Genomic DNA, 19979 nt, shown 5'->3' with positions numbered 1-19979 from the left:
CTTTAAAGGAAATTTACATTTATATAGTAACAATTGAAATACAAAGAGTAAATACACAATAGTTTTATTTTAAATGCAACGGTAGACATCTATCGGTAGACCTACAAGAGTTATTTTATTATATGAGATATTTATAATTAGTATGTCCAACCTTGTAACATACTGATTCTAATTTAATAGAAATAGAATTGAACATTATTAACTAATTTCTTGGTTTACTTTTTCCTAATAATAGAGATAAAGCTCTGATGGATACTGTGTCAATTCATTATATAAATACATCATTTATTTTGTTTTTATTCATAGCTTGAGGATTCTATTATAATTAAATTGATTCATAGAAAATATACATAACTGTTAACTACATACAACACTGTTATACACAAAATTATGATCGTGTGTTATTATAAAACGAGACTTGCTTATGTTCTTTAGTTAAACTAAAATTTTCAATGCATCCAATAAAATCAGTATGTCAACATTTATTTTTCTACTAGCTGCGCCCCGCGGTTTCACCCGCGTAAGTCCGTATCCCATAGGAATATCAGGATAAGAAGTTGCCTATATGTTATTCCAGTTGTCCAGCTGTCTACGTACCAAATATCATTGCAATCGGTTCTGTAGTTTTTGCGTGAAAGAGCAACAAACACAAACGCATCCTTATTAACTTTCGCATTTGTAATATTAGTAGGATAGTAGGATTAATTAAAATTAGATTTCACAAATAGAATTAGCAGGTGATAAAATGTTTTGATATTTTTAATAATGAAGTGGATATTAGAAAACCCGAAATTTAACCCAATAAATATTGGAGAGCAATTTTATCCCCCTGTGTATCGGAAGTAATTCCAGATGATGAAATGAAAACAACCCGGGGTCGTTCAGGGTTCTGTTCATTTCAACAGAAAACAAAAGCAGAAGCGGGTAACAAAAATGATTGGATATTCTTCAGTTGACTTGAACCAGCGTGTTGGGTCTAAAAAATGTATACTGTGTATTTTAACAGTTTTCGTATTGTATTCGGAACGACGCATCTCTTGTCGTTTTTCCATCAATGAGGATAAGAAAAATAGGTTATAAGAAATAACAACCGTCTACCTCTTGCCTTTGTCAATTTTGTCAATTTGTTTTCAATAAATAAATACAGAATAAGATATACCTCCCGTATTATTAGTATATGTACTAGCTAACTCGTACGATAAATAAAAAGGAAAAACGAAAAATTTGAATTCTTTGTCATTGTGACAATATATTAAATATTCTATCGATTTCGCAACAGTGCTAGTAATGACAGATTATAACGGAATCAAGAATCATACAGTACGTGCAATCTCAAAACGATACCAGTACGAGCCTCTCACCATACATGCAGTGTTAGCTAGGCTGTACAAAGCAATTGCATTCTAGTTAGAAATCACCGCAAAATCTCTGATTGGAACAGTTGCATTAGTCCAACCACAACACGGCGGATGCTTATTTTGTCCCACGTGTATTCTGAAAACGTGCTCTTATTTCAAACCTTGAACCTCAGAGTTTTCCTATATATATAATGTATGTGAATAATATTTCAACCTAAAGTTGTGTATTTGTAGACTAGCGTTCGCCTGCCGCTTCGCCCGCCTGGTCAAAAGGAATTTAATAGCCTAGTATTAATATTAAATAATTAATATTATCTGAATTTGGGAGATAAGAAAGGCATCATAGTTTATTTTCTTGACAAGTATAATAGGAACAAGATAATAATTGAGGAAAATGATAGCCTAAGTGATTTCCTCCCTTTTAACTCTCTAACTAATATAAAATCACTCCATTCTGTCGTGAAAAAATTACAAACAAAGACACATTTTCGCCTTTATGACATCATTGACGACTTTACACTAACGGTTACACGAGCTTGAGACGACATCATTCGTGTTTACTTGAATTTTACTATGTGATAATGTAGCCCCTTATTATTGAAAAAAAATGCTAAGCTATAAAATATTATGTCGTTTCATCCATAAATAAAGCCCTCACAAAAATACTGGTATCACTGTTTCCAAATGGAGCAAAGAAAACGTAAGGTGTGATGACCAGAATCTAAATCGTTCCTTGAGATATTTAATAATAAAAGAAGCGTGAATAAGCATTCATATAAAGTTTAATATTCACGTATCTGGAGGCACGGTTAGTCCTTCCGCCATTACAAACTAAGCGAAGCGCACAAGCACTAACCTTATTTGCCTTTTCACGAAGTCTTTCGGCGATATTTTGAAGCCTCGTTATAATATATTTATTATGGCTTGTGCTGTATGTACTTGGCTTTATACTGATAGATCTGATATCTTTAATAGTACAAGCCCTGTAGAAAATTTTATACTGTATGTGGTAGTCGAGCACGCTTCGGGACGAATTGAGCCAGCTCGCACCGGGGAAGTACCACACCCCCACAGAAGACCGGCGTGAAATAGCATTCTGCTGTGTTTCGTTCGGTGAGTGCAGGAGCCGGAGGCCCATATCCTTTTCCTTACCCTTCCCAGTCCTTTCCTTTATTCCTATAGCCAATCCTTTCTTAATCCCTTCCCAAAAAGTCGGCAATCCATTTGTAGAGGCGTAAGATCTGCAATGGACCTTATGCCTCTCCAAATGTTCATGGACGGTGGTAGCGCTTACCATCAGGCGTCCCACCAGCTCCATTGCCGACTGTAACATAAAAAAAAAAAAAAAATATGGGATGTAATAGTTTATAAGTATTATTAAATTAATCTTTATTTTGTGCTACACTGTTTCGCTGAATAAATGTTTTCTTTCAAAGAACGAATATAATATACATAAATAATATAAATAAGTCGAACATAATATTTGATTGGCCATAACTTAAGTCATCATAAAATAAATACTAGGCTGAATTGACTGGATAGGAGTGTGACAGTAACGTGGGCAGATATTTTATTGGCCAATTACATTTATTCTATTTGGTACTAACGATACCGAATAGAATAAAATACTCCGACATATACAATGATAATGGAAGACTTGCATATTATAGTTTGTTGTTCCTGAAATATATTCTAATTTGATAAGAAGTTACATTATAGTTCGTATTAGAATATAGACTAAATTCCTATTGAGCTAAAGAAAACCAAACAGACGCGATTGGTCATAAAAATAGAAAAAGAGGAGGACTTGGTTCAATATAAATAAATTTAACTAATAAACAAATAGGACGTCTTAAATTCAACACTTATTTTATAATTCTCCCAAATCAAAAAGTTTGTTATTATTTCACAAACAAATATACAAAAAGGACCCGATTTTATTGCATAGAAAAATTCATCATAGACAAGGTGCCACTTCTTCAAGTCATTGTATTAAAATACAAGTTACTCTCATATAATAACGAGGCCTGATATAAACACTTTGATCTGAAGGGACGTACGTAGATAACGTTGGGCCAACGATTTCTGCTATTATCTCGCAGTATTATCGTTTTGAGGCCTCGTTATACAGGATAAGTCTTTAGGAGGAATTTTGCTCGGATTCTCTGGCGTTGGTTATTCTTTAGTGGTTCTTTGTTAAGCTTTGCGCAAAATATTTACGGGTTCAAACAGAGTCTTTGAATTTGTTAAAGATATGTTTTTATTTATATATCTATTAATGGATTCTTGAAACACGCTTTTATAAACACCTAAATTTTTTTATGTATCCAACTCCTTTAGACTCTATTTAGACCCACTTTAAACAGACATTTGAATTCAAATTCCTGAATTGAATTCACAAATTTGATTAAATAATTAAAGCATATTTATTAGCTTTTTAACTATATTCATTTTAAATGAAATTTAATCTGACCTACGATTACGATTACAACGGCTTACCAAATTAATAAAATATATAATCATTTAGAAGCATAATAAGAGATATTTTTTGAAAAGAAAAATAATTGATGTTATATGTAGCTCTGTCATAAATACCTAACGATATTTTATTATCTATTTTACTTAAACATCATCCCAGAAAACAAAGCTACGGTTCCTTTGTTTGTACAATGAGTAATTAAAATTTGTGTTTGATATTTCCAAAATAATTAGGCGGATAATGCAAGGTTTCTAATTGTATCCACAGAGATGGCCATTAGCAAGATTAAAAGGTATCGTATCAAAAAACGCGTATTTGTAAAGAATCTCCCAATTAGTTCCTTTGTGACCTACACAAAGACGAATTAGCCGATATAAGAACATTCCGTTTGTATAAAGGTGTATTTTATTTTGTCAACCGACTTCAGAAAAAGCGGGTTATCAATGCGACAGTTTTTTGTGTTTGTTTTAATCCGATTTTTATAATACTTCATTTAAAAGTGGTCCACTCCCATGTTGTCCAATTGTGCCTTCATTTAGTCTAGTTCTCACAATTTGAATACGGCTTAGTTTTTATTATGATAACTATTTGTAATATGTTCAGTTACAATTATACTATTTATATATAGGATACCTGTTTTGAACAGTTCGCCATCGCACCTAAACACTGGCAAATGCTTGCCTGGACAAATGTCAGACAGACACTTCACATCTATTCAATTTAATCAAACGCTATCAGCGATACACACTGCAATTTCAATCGAATTCATTTGTTAAAACTGCTTATGAGTTGGTACAAATACATTTACCATGTATCCAGACACAGCGAATCGAGTCAACATTCTTCATTCAAACCACAAGGGACTGTTACATGCTACATCTTGAAAAGAGGAGTGGAACCTTCCAGAGAAGCGCTCCATATTAGCCCACATCTTAGCTTACCATCAGGCGAATTTTTAGCGTTTGAATCAAAAGAATTACATTCAGTACTTCGCTACCAACTTCTGATATACCTTATATCAAATTCCTTGGCGTAAGCATATGTCAGTTAGGTTAGAGGTTCTATTCTACTATCGTTTATGCGATAAATCTAGGCCTGTTGCCATTGTGGTTCCTTAAAGAACATTATTTTATTTATATAGGCTTAGGTACCAATACATCTACACCTACGACATAAGTGACGTAGTTTATAAAATAAAATAAGTAAAAAATTATTTAAAAAAATAGGTGTGGCATATTGAAAAAATAAAGTAGCGAATTTGTAATTAAATGAGCCAAACAAATCTAAAATAAATCCACTTAATTGAACACCCTTTTTTCTTATTTCGATATTGCGTTGAGCTTTTGATAAAATTTTAACGCAAAGGCCTAAGGCGAAAGAAAAATACATCCACGTTACGGTTACCGATTATTCATGCCGTAAATAAACCCTAATTTGTTTGCATTTCGAATGTATCCTCCATAAAGCATACTTCGACATACAAATAACTGAAAAGTTTATTTCATACTCGAATATTACTTTTCTCATTTTGAATTCGTACGTTTAATACATTAATAAGTTAACCACATGTTTAGGGATTTATAAGGCGATTTATTTTGTTTTTATTGTGAAATTGGGAGTTTGGGTGGATAGAATGAATAGTAGGTATTTGCGCCTTGTATTTAGCATTCAAATGAACAGTGAAAATGAATGAACTAACTAAAATTTAGATATAAATTTTAGTCTCTTTACCGTGCCGCGTCTAGAATAAACAATAGTATGAAATGATTAATTTACAGCCGTTACAACTAATTGAAAGTTACCAAACACACTTAGTTCGATTAAAACCCATAAAAAGTGTTAAATTTAAGTACACACAAAATTATTTACTAGCTCACCGTCCGCGGCTTCGCCCTCATAGTCATAGGAAAATATAGTCAAGGCCAGGGTTTCCAATACCAGGTTTTCCAGTATAAAACTTATCTTTTGTAAGGACAAAGGTTTGTAGTGAAAGGTCACTAGTCTCAAACTATCTTTATACCAAATTTCATCCATACGTATTTAGCGGTTAAGGCGTGAAGAGACAGACTTACTTTCGCATTCACAATATCATAATATTGAACTATCCACTAAGACCTAAATAGCAAGAGCTAACAAATATGTTACAAAAAAGAACGTACAAATCCATTAAACCATTATCAGATATTCACAGTGATGTAACTGACGTGCGTAAACAAATCCTTTGAAACTCGGCGATCCTTCTAAATTCCCACAGAATTAAACTTGTATGTAAATAAAATGAAGGGTGAACCGCCGGATTTAAGGCCGCTGCTAACGGTTTGCGAGGCGAAATTCCTCAGGCCACGAACAACTTTTTAAAAACGGAATATCGTCAAACAAATAACTGTTTGAAAAAAGAATATCGGCTAACAAGGGACGGCGGTAAAATTCAGGAAAATTGTCTTTTACTAGTCAAAAAAATTACGTTAAGAAGAATTACGTTTAAGTTTAATCAGGATGATCGCAGTTTGTGATTGGTTTAATAATAGACAAAGTTAAAAAATGCGATCATACAGAAGGATCAGCTAGGCTAGGCTGTAACGACAACCTAAAATGCATCTGTATTTAAAAAATGTATTAATAGAAAGCTTTCTCCTGTACTAAATTTTTTAACATTTAATTATCTTCCGTGCGCTCATTTCCCATTAGAAGTAACATAGGCTTAATATCATATAATAAATTATCCCTATGTAAAAAAACTTAATTGAAACATAAGTAATACTAAAACGGATGCTTGGTCAGCTCTGTTAGTCATAACCTTTGCAAACAACTTTTTGCTCTCGTTTTTCGTACCGCTATTTAGGGGCTTTTAGAACTCTGTTGAGTTTGGTAAAATTAACGAAAATATTTTTTATACAAATATACTCGACGGTTTTTTTGTTCTTTGTACATAATTATTTAATAAAATACGTTTTTTGATTATTGTAAATATTTTCAACCCTGTTCTTTTCAGTTTTTATGAAATTTCACGGAAAATAAATGATTGGAATTTTTTAATTTATGGGTTTATTGAATTTTTATTGAGTTCGCACCCGCATACGACAAGGCACGACGGTGTAAAGATAGGTATATAATTTGAAGAAGTAGTTACTGTCATTTAATTAAAAAATGATCATACTTATTAAAATATAACATCGTTGTTTTTTGTTGTCGTGAACAGATAATTAATATTTGGATATGTTTCATTGTTTTGTAATTGTATATTTATCCTTCTTGTTAATTCTGGCTGAAGATAAGAAAATACGTAATTCTAAATTCTTTCCATTTTTATTATAACTGCGAGTTTTGTTATAATTAAATTATAAATACGTAGAGAAATTCGCAGAAATACAGAACATTTGCAATTACCTTTAAAGAATTAATTCATTCCTATTTCTTTTTAAATAGTTGATCAATAATATAAAGCTATAATATAAGTCATATTCTGGATTATCATATTTTAGTTTGTAACCGAATACACACGCGTAAAGCCGCGAACTCCAACTAGTTATTCAATAACCTACTTAGTACTCCGCTTTGTCCACACCACACTGAAACATTATGGTAATAGTTTAATATTTAGTTTCACGAACTTGTATGAAAAGTTCTGCTAAAACACTTTAACACTACGCTTAAAATCACTTTTGTAATTAGTGACAATATTAACATTAGAATAGTTTTAGATCATACTAGCCATAACCCGCGGCGTCACTCGCTTTTTACCCGGGTAAAAAGTAATGCGCTCATTCAAACTATATTCTATCTCTGTACCCAATTTCATACAGCTACGAAAAGAGTAACAAACATACATACTTACAAACTGTTGCGTTTATGTTTATAAAATATAGTTAGAGACTATAATATAACTATGTACAATGCTTCAATCCTACAGCTTTGTTTATTTTTTCCTTTATACATGTTTTTTCATTTTAAGGACATAACGGAAAAATTATAACCATTATATTTCATTTCTTTAAATACATTTTACCTCCTATTTCTTCCATTTGTAAAATATATAACAAATGTATATTTTTAGACTCATACAAACACAAAAATTATGTTATCATTCCGAAAAACTGTTTCTCCGCGTATTTATCTTTAAATATTATTCCAATACAAACCCAACCTAGAATTAATACGACATTGGAATACAACATTCTAAAGCTTGGTATTGGAATATCTTATCGATAGTTGGTAGAATAAAGACATCTCACTGTTCCAAGATTATTTCCTTTTCTTGGATAGCTGGTAATCTCCAACGATTGGAAATTAACTGAAAAACCATAAGAGAAACATCGCGGAAGCTATTTAAACCAGAGATAATATCTATTACTGACTCTTACTAGTTTTTTAAAGAGAAAGAGATACTTAATTTATATCTTGTTGTTTTTAATTCAATCTGCGATACAATAAGCTTCTAATTATTATTCACGTACATACATAGATAATCACTACATAGTATAAAACAAAGTCGCTTCCCGCGTCTATAAAACCACTCCGAATTTAACGTGTGCGAAACCACGGGCGGTAAGCTAGTTAAACATATGAATAAGTATGGAAATTCTTCCAGACACTATTTATTGTGTATTTTTTCACTCGACAAGCATTTTGATGTCATTGTTTACGGTTTAATATAATATATATAATATATATTATTTAATTTAAGTTATGCAGGGGACTTTAATAATTTATATAGCTATAGGGTTTGATTGATCGTTTTACGTATATTCGTTTGTTATTTGAATTTAAGATCAAAAACAAATAATATTTGAATCAGGATTGTGTTTTTTATTGCTAAACTAAATCAATGTATTAAAAAAATTAAGAGTTGCTTTATGATGAAATAAAACGAAGTGAAAAGTAGTACGTGATTGTAAGAATAATATCTTCAGCCTATATGTAACGAATTCACGTAGTAAATCTCTCGTCACGTTCGAATTTATTTCAGAATACCTTCTCATTGGAATTCAAATAATGTCCTTAACATATATCTTTATTATCTGGGCTTTACTATTTTCATTCGAATGATAATATTAATAAAAATATATGCAAATAACCATTTAAAACTATAACTTTATATTGTTGTTTTTCAAGATATGCGTAGCAATGCTACAAAAATACTGGAGAATGTAGTGTTTAGAGTAAAGGTTTCAGTGTCCCTATGAGCATTGAAATCAGGAAAAATGGATTTGATTCAATTACACTAGCGATTTATTACTTACTTAGCGGTCGAAGGAGGTCGGTAGGGTAAAGAGAAGGACATCGAATCCCACTACGATCGAAATTTGTTTTATTATTCCGAATTTTTAAACTAAACATCATCATCATCATCATCAGCCCATATATGTTCCCACTGCTGGGACACAGGCCTCCTATGAGGGTTCAGGCCATAATCCACCACGCTGGCCAAGTGCGGGTTGGCAGATGTCACATGTCGTCGAACTTTTGATTCTTGGACATGCCGGTTTCCTCACGATGTTTTCCTTCACCGTTTTAAGCAGTGGTGATGTTATCCCTATGCGCAGATAAATTGAAAAATCAATTTACTTCCTGCACGCACGCCCGGTCTCGAACCCCGACTTATCGATTTTGAAGTCCGAGGTTCTCACCACTGAGCCACCACTGCTCACAAACATCAAATGCATGCATGCAAACATCATATTTTATGTCTATTTTGTCTTTTAAAAAATCTTTACAATTCGCCTTCAGAGTTGTTGACGCTTTACGTACTTCTCATGAATTTTATAACCTAGAACCGCCAGCAATTATGTTGGAACCCAAGAAATATGGTCGTCTGAACACGCACTAGTATAAATATAAAAGTTTTGATAGGGAGATATGAGGTTTCTCGAATATCAAATTTATTTAAGGTTTATTTTTGCGCTAGTATTTCACGTTGTATTATAAAAAAAAATAATGAAATTGGTACAAAATTTTACATAAATACGTTTATTTTCTGGATTATTAATGTAAAGCTATTAGTATTAAACACTGAACATTTTTGTTCTAAATAAAGCAGAAACTACCAGACTTCAAAACTGTAGTATATAGATAGCCTCTTTATATAATTATCTTGTATTTTAAAGATATCATGATTTTTGTTTGAACTCTCCAATTAGGATTCCTCTAATAATCATATCATACTAATATTATAAATCCGAAAGTTTGTAAGGATGTGTGTGTGTTTGTTGCTCTTTCACGCAAAAACTACTGATACGATTGCAATGAAATTTGGTACATAGACAGCTGAACAACTGGAATATCATATTGGCAACTTTTTATCCCGATATTCTTACGGGATACAGACTTACACGGGTGAAACCGCGGAGCGCAGCTAGTGAATAATAAAAGTAATGTTATTAAAACAGTCTCCTTAACGACTCGAGGGAAATAACAAACGTTTTGTCACACAAAAACCAATGCATTATTAATATCGGCCTGAATCTACGAACTTAATTAGGGTCTTCTAATATTACAAAGGAGGACAGACCTCATTTCCATATAAGCTGCCCTAAGCACTATACCTTTTGACTTTTCAAAGGACCTCGGTTTGCGTATCCTACATACGCGATTTGCGGCGGATGACTTGTTCAAATATGAACGGTGATGAAATTATAAAAATTGTTTAACCTGCTATTAAATTCCATTTAGCGGTCGTTTACTAGATGCTTCATTAAAAATGTTCATGTTTGTGTTAAATATACATCATAATATGTTGTTTTGGATGTTTTGAAAATTCGATTATATATTACACTATCTGCGCCTCACGGTTTCCCCTGCGCAAGTCTGTATCCCGTAGGAATATCGGGATAAAAAGCCTATTGCCTATATGTTATTCCAGTTGTCAAGCTATCTACGTACCAAATTGCAATCGGTTCAGTAGTTTTTGCCTGAAAGAGTAACAAACATGCATACACACACATCCATCCTTACAAACTTTCGCAATTATAATATTAATAGGATAGGATTTAAAGAAATATCTGAGACGAGAAATAAGATTTATAATATACACTGAAGTAGCGATATATTAATATTAATCTTTAATAATTGTTATTTAAATCATTAGTAAACAAATGAAGGGATTCTCAATATTATAGTCTAAAATAGAAATATTAATCAAACAAATTTCCAACTCAAACATGTATTTAGTCAAATATATAACTAAATGTGGATGTTAGAAAATATTTGACGTATTAATGGAACCTTAACATAGTGTATAATTATTTAACTTAAGTAAATATTTATTTATAGAAATCTCATGTAAGTTTTGGACGTATAAATAATATGTAGTTTTGCTTGACGAATAGACATGAGAATTTAACAAACGAGAGATTTTTTTAAAGAAATCCTATCCATCTAATATTATAAATGCGAAAAATTGTAAGGATGTTTGTGTGTTTGTTGCTCTTATACAAAAACTACTGAACCGATTGCAATGAAATTTGTTACGTAGACAGCTGGACAACTGGAATAACACATAGGCAACTTTTTATCCCGATATTTCTACGGGATACAGACTTACGCGGGTGAAACCGCGGGGCGCAGCTAGTATTCTATAAAAACTAATGCGTAATAGAACTATTTATACAAAAAAAGCTCTTTAATAAAAAGGGTAGGTTAAACATACGAGTTTTATAGATGTACATAAAAACAACAAATTCTGTATTCAATAATGTGTATATTTTAATATCGTTTCGCCCGGGGCGTCGTGCTGTTAACGTTATAGATTTTTCAATACGTACTATCAATAAAGTGTTTTAGAAGGTCATTTCTGTATCATTCAAAACTTGGGTTAGCGGTTTAAGAATCAAAATGAGCTTAATCAAGTCACATATTTGATCATGTTATTATAAATGCGAAAATTGTTAAAGTTTGGTTATCTTTTTTCACGTCGTAACGGAGCGATTTTATACTGTGATTTTCGTGTCTTAATGGTTAAGGAAGCTAAAGAGTGATATAGTCACTATACCCTCTCATTTCTATGGAAATTTCCGTTGACCACGAAGAAAAGGCCTTTTGTTTGATGTTAAATTTGATTGATTACAAATAAAACTCTTACTTTCGCTCAACCATTATTTTTTTTATATTTTTGAATACTAAAATACATCCAGCCATAAACGAATGAAAAGATTTAACGATCCTCAACTAGATAAAAAAAATTCGCAAAAAAATCCCGTGCAAATTATGATAGGCTATGGTCATTTGTTAAATAAATACCGTTAAAAATCTGCGTTTTAAAACCAGACTTAAACACATAAGTATGTATTGAAAATAAGCAATCATTGAATAAGATATTCTATAATACTATGAAATGTCTAAATGGAATTAAGAACGTGTATATTATAAAACACATAATTTATAATATAATGAAATGTAGGTGTAAAAACGTAACCCTTATTAAAATTCATGTAATTAAAACTTATAACTCGATTACTAAGAATTAAGATACACACCCTTAAAACTTTCATTGTATTTAATAATTAACACCAGCAGAGTTGACGCTGAATGTACCTAATTATAACTTTATAACCCAAATATCGCAGAGGTTATTAAATTAGGAGTTTCTTACGTGAAACCTCTGCGGAATACCAATGTTGCCCTGCTCAATATAGATATTTCGTCATGTTACCAGCATTGAAATCATAATGGAATTCTGATTTTAGAAATACTGTATTATAGTCGAGTAATTTGTTCTCTTTTACATGTATTATACTTGTAAAAAATTACAATTTTAGAAGGTAAAGGAAGAGCAAGTAAGATTATAAGTTTTTATAAAATTTTCTGAGGAATATAGAAAGGATTTTGATCCTTTGTTTTATGAGTAGAAATAGCTGGCTCGACTCCGCCTTCATTACAATAGTTCTTTTACATTTACTAGTGAAATTTCTCGTGAAATCAGTCCATGATCAAATAAACAATGTCATGATCGTATTACAACAGATAATTCAATTTAATTATTTGCATACATTACTATCAATATTTTCGTCTTATGGAGTACTTTTTTCCTTGTTCGAATCCATTATAGATGTTCGACAATTTTGAATTCATTATGCCCTTTGAGATACTTACAAAGATAGCTTCTAAAATCAATGTTTGTTGGAAAAAATAATAACCGTCAAAGCTTATGAAAAGAAAAGCTGTTTAGTAACTATTAAGGTGTAGCAATAGGGGATTCGGTCATTATGTCATTATTCCCTTGGATTTTCCTGTTGTACGTAGGAAAAAAACGCAACATTACTCGATTACAATAGCGAAGGCAGGAAGTGTGAACTACTCCATGTCTTTTTGTTATCATTTGATGGCTTATTCCTTTTTGTACTTACTTCGTAAATCCTTTATCATTTACAAATAAAGTTAATATTGTGTTGTCATTGTGTACTGCTGTGCTTAATTTTTTAAGTAAATTCTGATTTTCAATACATAGTCTAACAAGTTTCATTAGATATCTTTCATTTAGTGTATTGCATTCTGAAAATCTGTTGTAATTAAAGGCATCTGTTGTATTATTCTAACATATAATTAAAAGTTTTAATGTTCTATGTCCGCAAGATTAATCAGTTTGTAATACATACACTGTACCTAGCTTACTTTTGCCCAATTTTTTCGATGTAATCCATAGTGTAATACATACAATTTAATATTTATTTCAAATCACCATATTTGTTCGCTCCATCTTGTTGGATTTCAAAGTTAAATCCTTCATTTAGCTATAGTTTGGGTCTCAGTCCTTTAATCTAGGCAAGGATTATTGCATTATTCATATAGGATACATACGCGGCTATTCAATTCCACGTAGTTTTTATCCCGTTTTCCGAGTTCCAGAAAAATGCAATATCGTGTCGATTCACATTGTAAAGCCTCTTATAAAAACTATTGCATCAATGTGTTTTTGTTTTATGTCAATTTAATTTATTTGGTGATTTTGTTTTATAAAGATTGCTCTTTTCTTTAACCCTATTTTATGATGACAACGATCTATGTATATGAAAATAGATTATTTAATTGAATAGCTGATGATATCATGTTTAATTATTATTATTTCTTTTTCTTTCTTGATAACCAACCATGTTCTATCTACCTCGAGATGTGCTTATTTATTTTTATTTTTTCATCTGTTCATTTTCATTATTTCGTTTAATTATTCTAACAATATCAAAAATTGCGTGATTAAATCACGCGTTAAATATTGCATACAAAAGATGTCGGTGTTAAGGAAACAATAAATAATATTTACATAACACGGCATAGCTTTATTCTCATTAAGCTGTGTAAGTTAACATGCAAATGCGAGTCATACAGGGGTCTGTTCTGGGGCCTATTATGTATAAACGCGTGTTATTATAATATGCTAATATGGAACTACTTTGGCTTGAAATCAGAATATTTATAATCCTTTTCTCCTCAAAAATATACGTAAACTAAACTATAAACGTACTTTATCGTGTATTTTTGGAGTACGTATGCGTTTTATTGAAACTACAGAAACGGAAGCATGAATCCTTTCATCATCTAGCAGAGTAATCTACGTTTTTTGTTTGTTAAGACCAAGCTATAACTAACGAATTAAAATAAAACGGTAATCTTAATTGTGCCCATACACCTTATACGTCATTGTAGTTAGATATGATTCAGGTTAATGTTTCCAACTCCATCTACGTCTTGTAATGGGTAGTTAGGATTTTAAGACAGCGTTATTGCTTGGAAATGTATGTACTTCGGCAGATATGATCACATTAAATTTTATTGTCCTTTAATGCGTCATGTCTCCTTGTAAGTTGTTAAATGTTGCAGTTTGTATGTCATACTTTACAATACACATTACATTCTAATGCTCGTCTTTGAGTTTTAAATTATATTTCAATGTCATATTTTTAGTCGATAAACTGAACTGTATTTCGGAAGGTGATATGCTACCAAGTATGAGGAATAGTTTATTGTTAAGTTTACAAAACACAAAGCTACCTATTGAACCGTTTCGAGAATTTTCCATTTCCAATTTTATAGTGCGAACATTTTTTAAACACAGTTTCTTTTCTTTTCAGGTCGGAAATTTACTTCCCGATCAACGGTACTAATGAAGCAATCTGCAGGCGGAATATTGAACTAGCAGCCACTCAAACCGCCTTCAAGTGCAATAAAACAACACTCCCTAACCAAAGACAGCCTTCGAGCAATACCAAACTTTATAACCAAAACAAAAGGAAGATAATTCTATCACGCAAATACGCAATCAAATGGCTCTGTTCGGAATTGGAAAGACAATCCAAGCGATATGTCAATTAAAGCCCATTCACGATTGTAATCAATTGCGACACTCGAAGACCAAACAACTCCACGACGAAGTTTTATATCAAACTTGATAAGCTATTTAATTTCGATTCGAAGGGGACAAATCGTATAATTTAAAAGGCCGAACCTCATGTATGGTAACACCAAGGCAATTATAATCGCCCAAGCCAGGGACTCGTATGGCGGCTCCAAATAACTCACACTATCCACGGCCTAGCTTTGTTACTTTATCTTCGTGTCTTCTAACACTCGTATCTTTAGTATCGCAAGCAGACTTGGCGTTCGCCACATTCGATTTCAATTCAACTTTATCAGGAGTCAATATTAGCAACCCAAATTCGACGCTCAACTGGTCCTTCTACGATAATAACGCGACCGTTGTGAATCATTCGCACATAAAACATTCTAAGTATTCGACCCTAGTAACAGTTCTTTTGGCGGCAATTTTTATGATCGTCATTTTTACAACCATAGTTGGCAATATTTTAGTTTGCGTCGCCGTTTGCTTAGTTAGAAAACTGAGAAGACCGAGCAATTACTTGATCGTTTCTTTAGCGGTAAGCGATCTTTGTGTTGCTATTATGGTAATGCCGGTAGCGATGGTTTATGATTTAATGGGCTCGTGGCCTTTTGGACCTGTAATTTGCGATTTTTGGGTATCCAGTGACGTCTTGTCGTGCGCAGCGAGCATCCTCAATCTTTGTATGATATCCGTAGACCGTTATTATGCTATTACTAAGCCTTTAGAATATGGGGTGAAAAGAACGCCTAGAAGAATGCTTTTCTGCGTTTTCATTGTGTGGATGAGTGCTGCTTTCATATCGCTTCCACCAGTTTTAATATTAGGGAATGAGAAAACAGAGACTTCGTGCTCAGTGTCACAGAATCAGGGCTATCAGATTTACGCTACATTTGGTTCATTTTATCTGCCCCTCACTGTTATGGTGGTTGTATACTACAAGATATTTAGCGCCGCCAGAAAAATTGTAAAAGACGAAAAACGAGCCCAGTCTCATTTAGAAACACATTGTTATTTGGAAATCAATGTTAAAAATGGCGGGGCGACAGAAGCTAAACTTCTGGGAAATCAACCAACGCAAAATCCTACGCGAGGTTCAACAGCCAGCACAAATACAACTGTAAGTTTTTATATATTTAAAGTAAATATAAAAAAAATAAAGTAAAATTGTTCACACTCTTTTACATTCGTCGTTCATTGGAAACTGTGTTTAAGCCATTTTTATATTGAAATAATTAATTTACGATATAGATCGTCACATTTTCCTTTATAAAAAAAATAATTTAACATGGTAAATGAATATTTCCTTTCGTTTTATTTTACGTATTTATAAAGTGTATTGTATATTGTATAAATTTTGTTGATTTTTTAGTGTTTCACTTAAGTAAAGTGACAAAAAGTAACCATTTATTCTTCTATTTCAGTGCAGTATGGATAAAGCAGAAAACACAATAGGAAGGTGTTTTTCGAGTAGAAAATCAAACGAATCACAATGTCCTATGTTGCAACCACCAAAGACGCCAACCAAACCAATACACACGATAAACCGACCAGGTCAAAGAGATCCAACGCCAGAAAATAAAGAACAAAGCAAGGAAAACAAACGAAGGCAGTCCAATGAAAACAATCAAAAACTAAGTACTAGTAGAATTCGCTCGTCACTATCAACATTTGCTCAAAAGAGTCACATCGCTAAGGATCTTTTGCACCCATCTAATTCTCCGCATCAGAAGAAACTTCGTTTTCATCTGGCAAAAGAACGCAAGGCATCCACAACTCTTGGCATCATTATGTCAGCTTTCATTATATGCTGGCTGCCTTTCTTCGTGCTTGCCTTAATAAGGCCGTTTGTTAATGAAGACACGATCCCGGACGCAGTAAGTGCACTCTTCTTGTGGCTCGGCTACATAAATAGCCTTCTAAATCCAATAATTTATGCGACTTTAAATAGAGATTTTAGAAAGCCGTTCCAGGAAATTCTGTTCTTTAGATGTTCTAATTTGAACCATATGATGCGCGAGGAATTCTACCATAGTCAGTATGGAGGTCCAGAGCAGCATTACTGTGTAAATAATTCATCTAAAATTCAAAATTACGATGAAGGCGTCGAAATCGTTTCGGCTGTAGACAGGGAGGAAACGCGGGCTACGGAGAGCTTTCTATGATTGTCAATACCCCAGGTCGATCCCAAAGACCTAGATACTGTGATCTAATTAAGACTAAGTAAAGGTGTAGTGTTTACTTTAAACTTTTAAGCGTTAAGTATTATAAACGTTGTACCAATCAAACTAGTCCTAGTACAGACATGTACTGATTTCTTTTGTAATATAAGTCATGTAGATTTAATATCAGTGGAAGGGGTATGGCTTGACCAAAGAGTCGTAGCTGATTGAAGAGATTTTTTAAAGTTGTGAATATTTCATATTTAATTAGTTCTAAGTTATGTGACTGTGTAGTGAATTAAATATGTAATACATGTGATAGTAGATAGTAGATTTGTTCTGTTTGTCCGTTGAGAGTATATTTTATTGTAACCCTAACGCCTCATCCTAATCCTGGTAGTTTACTTTGTAAGTCGTGGAGGTATGCCGTATCGCATGAAGTTAATGTGAACTATGAATTTAATTAGAAATACCAAACTATGATGTGATAGTACTAACAAGAACGCCGGTGCACCTCAATATTATCATTAAAGTAACATACAAGCATGAGAGTTACATCAATACAAACTTATTCAGTTAGCGGAACGCATAAGAATTGTATAAAACCGAAACATATGTATTTTTATTTAAGTAGATCAAATATACAACCTTTTTGTAAAATAATAAAAATGTTGATGTTTTTTTTTTTCAATCAATCCGAAGGTACTAATATTTTATAATAAGATACCTACTTCGACACTCCTCATTCGCCCTACATCATTTATATTTGTAACGTCATTTAAATATAAGTTACTTTGTATACGTTTGTAATAATAGTTTTGATATTTCATCAAAATTCAGTAATGTAAATATTGTTCATATTTCGCATAAGTAGATGATAAAAATAACATAATAAGTATATATTATAATGTGGACATAACAGATACCGTGGGGAAACTACGCTTGAAAAAAAAAAATAATTTGACAATTCAATTTGATGTATTAATTATAACGATAAATATATATAAAGGTGTAGTTTCTTTCCATAGATATTGAATATCGTGTGACTATTAGAATTTTTTTAAACACGTTTCGTCAAATATAAATTTCTATAGCTAGTGTTTTATAAAATGCCGAATTCTGCCGTAAATTTTATATTAAGAGATGAATGTTTAGGGAATAATTTCAACGTTTTAGCGAATAATTTTTGGTCACAAGACTTGTCCTAATGCACTTAGTGGAGTGCACTCTACACTTTAACTTTAATAATATCTAACTATAAAAAATCTAGTAGAACACCCTTTATAACTGATTTTAAAATGAAGTTGAGTATGATTTGTATATGCAATAAATCTATTAATTGTAATGTAAATACATAAGATGTAATACCTAAGATGTAAAGTACAAATTACTGTTTTATTTGTACGTTTGTAACTTTGTAGCTCGGGACTTATTAGTTATATCACTTTCAATTGACCTTAGCGTTCTGTTTTTTAGTATCACATTTCGATATACACTTCTGAAATAAATTTACCAAGTCCCGTCATACGAATGCGGGGTCCAACGAAATATTGTAAAAGCACTTCACACAAGTGTAGAGTCTAAACCAGTCAACCAGAAAAGTATGTGGAATATAACATTTTCTGTAGCTGAAACTTCTTATGTGAAATTCATCTTCAATGTGTTGGAAATAAAACTTTATCAACTTTAAATGTAACGTTCTGTTTACATATTTGAATAATGTTTGTATATATATTTTATCATGAATTTATATGTGATTGATTCTCTGATTGTATTTCGACCGTTGTAATTGAAAATTCCTTAATATTATTATTATTCTTTATATTTTGAATGCACAATATCACGCTAGCGAATTTGTTATTTGATTCATAAAACATCACGTATTTTAACCTTATTTACTTTTAGACAAACAATGCCGTGCAATCTAAAGCTTTATAAGTTTTATTTTCAATACATATACAACTTATAGTATATGTTTATATAAGTTACCTTATTAAATCGATCGGTATCGTTTAGTATAGTATTCTAACGTAGAAAAACAATTTCTTGATAATATAATCACCATGTATATTTCCTTTGTAGACCCCTCAAGTGATGAATTAAAATTAGACTTTCATAACCATTTCGTTTTATTTTTTTATCCTTAAAACCTTTGACCCTTTGATGTAATAGAGGACAATATGATGATTGCTGTGGTCGTTTTAAAGGCGGGAAAAATTACAATAAAAGCATTTGACTGTTTCACTGATTGTGAAAATAAAATATGACCACTTGTGACCACTTTTTGGGTTTTTTGTGTAGGTTAAATGTTTTCTATTACCATTCACAACTAATACTATGTATATAATTACTCATGTGTTGGACTACAATGTGGGTTTATATCAAACTATCAAGTACTAGAAATTAGATAACATCTGTATTATAATTATGATGAGTTTCATAAAGTACTTAGGATGTAATTCCAAAAGACAGAATGAAGTTAAATCTTCCTTTCTATCTAATTAAAATCGCTCGCATCATATCCTACTAGTCCTACTAATATTATAAATGCTAAAGTTTGTAAGGATGTGTGTGTGTTTGTTGCTCTTACACGCAAAAACTACTGAACCGATTGAAATGAAATTTGGTACGTAGACAGCTGGACAACAGGAATA

At 32.0% G+C, this 19979-nt stretch overlaps 1 protein-coding gene across 1 annotated transcript in view; it reads left to right on the top strand.

Moving 5' to 3' along the window:
- Positions 1-19402, top strand: part of LOC119837964 (5-hydroxytryptamine receptor 1-like) — a 95932-nt gene extending 76530 nt beyond the window's left edge. The window contains exons 4-5 of the mRNA XM_038363762.1: positions 14898-16283; positions 16588-19402. Coding sequence (XP_038219690.1) covers positions 15324-16283; positions 16588-17328 — 1701 coding nt within the window. The 5' untranslated portion in view covers positions 14898-15323 and the 3' untranslated portion in view covers positions 17329-19402. The remainder of the gene's footprint in view (positions 1-14897; positions 16284-16587) is intronic.
- The last annotated feature ends 577 nt before the right edge of the window (positions 19403-19979 follow it).

Source organism: Zerene cesonia, chromosome 29, assembly GCF_012273895.1.
Source record: "Zerene cesonia ecotype Mississippi chromosome 29, Zerene_cesonia_1.1, whole genome shotgun sequence".
Classification (NCBI taxonomy): Eukaryota; Metazoa; Arthropoda; class Insecta; order Lepidoptera; family Pieridae; genus Zerene; species Zerene cesonia.
Note: the sequence above shows the minus strand (reverse complement) of the source record. Positions and strands in the feature narration are given on the sequence as shown.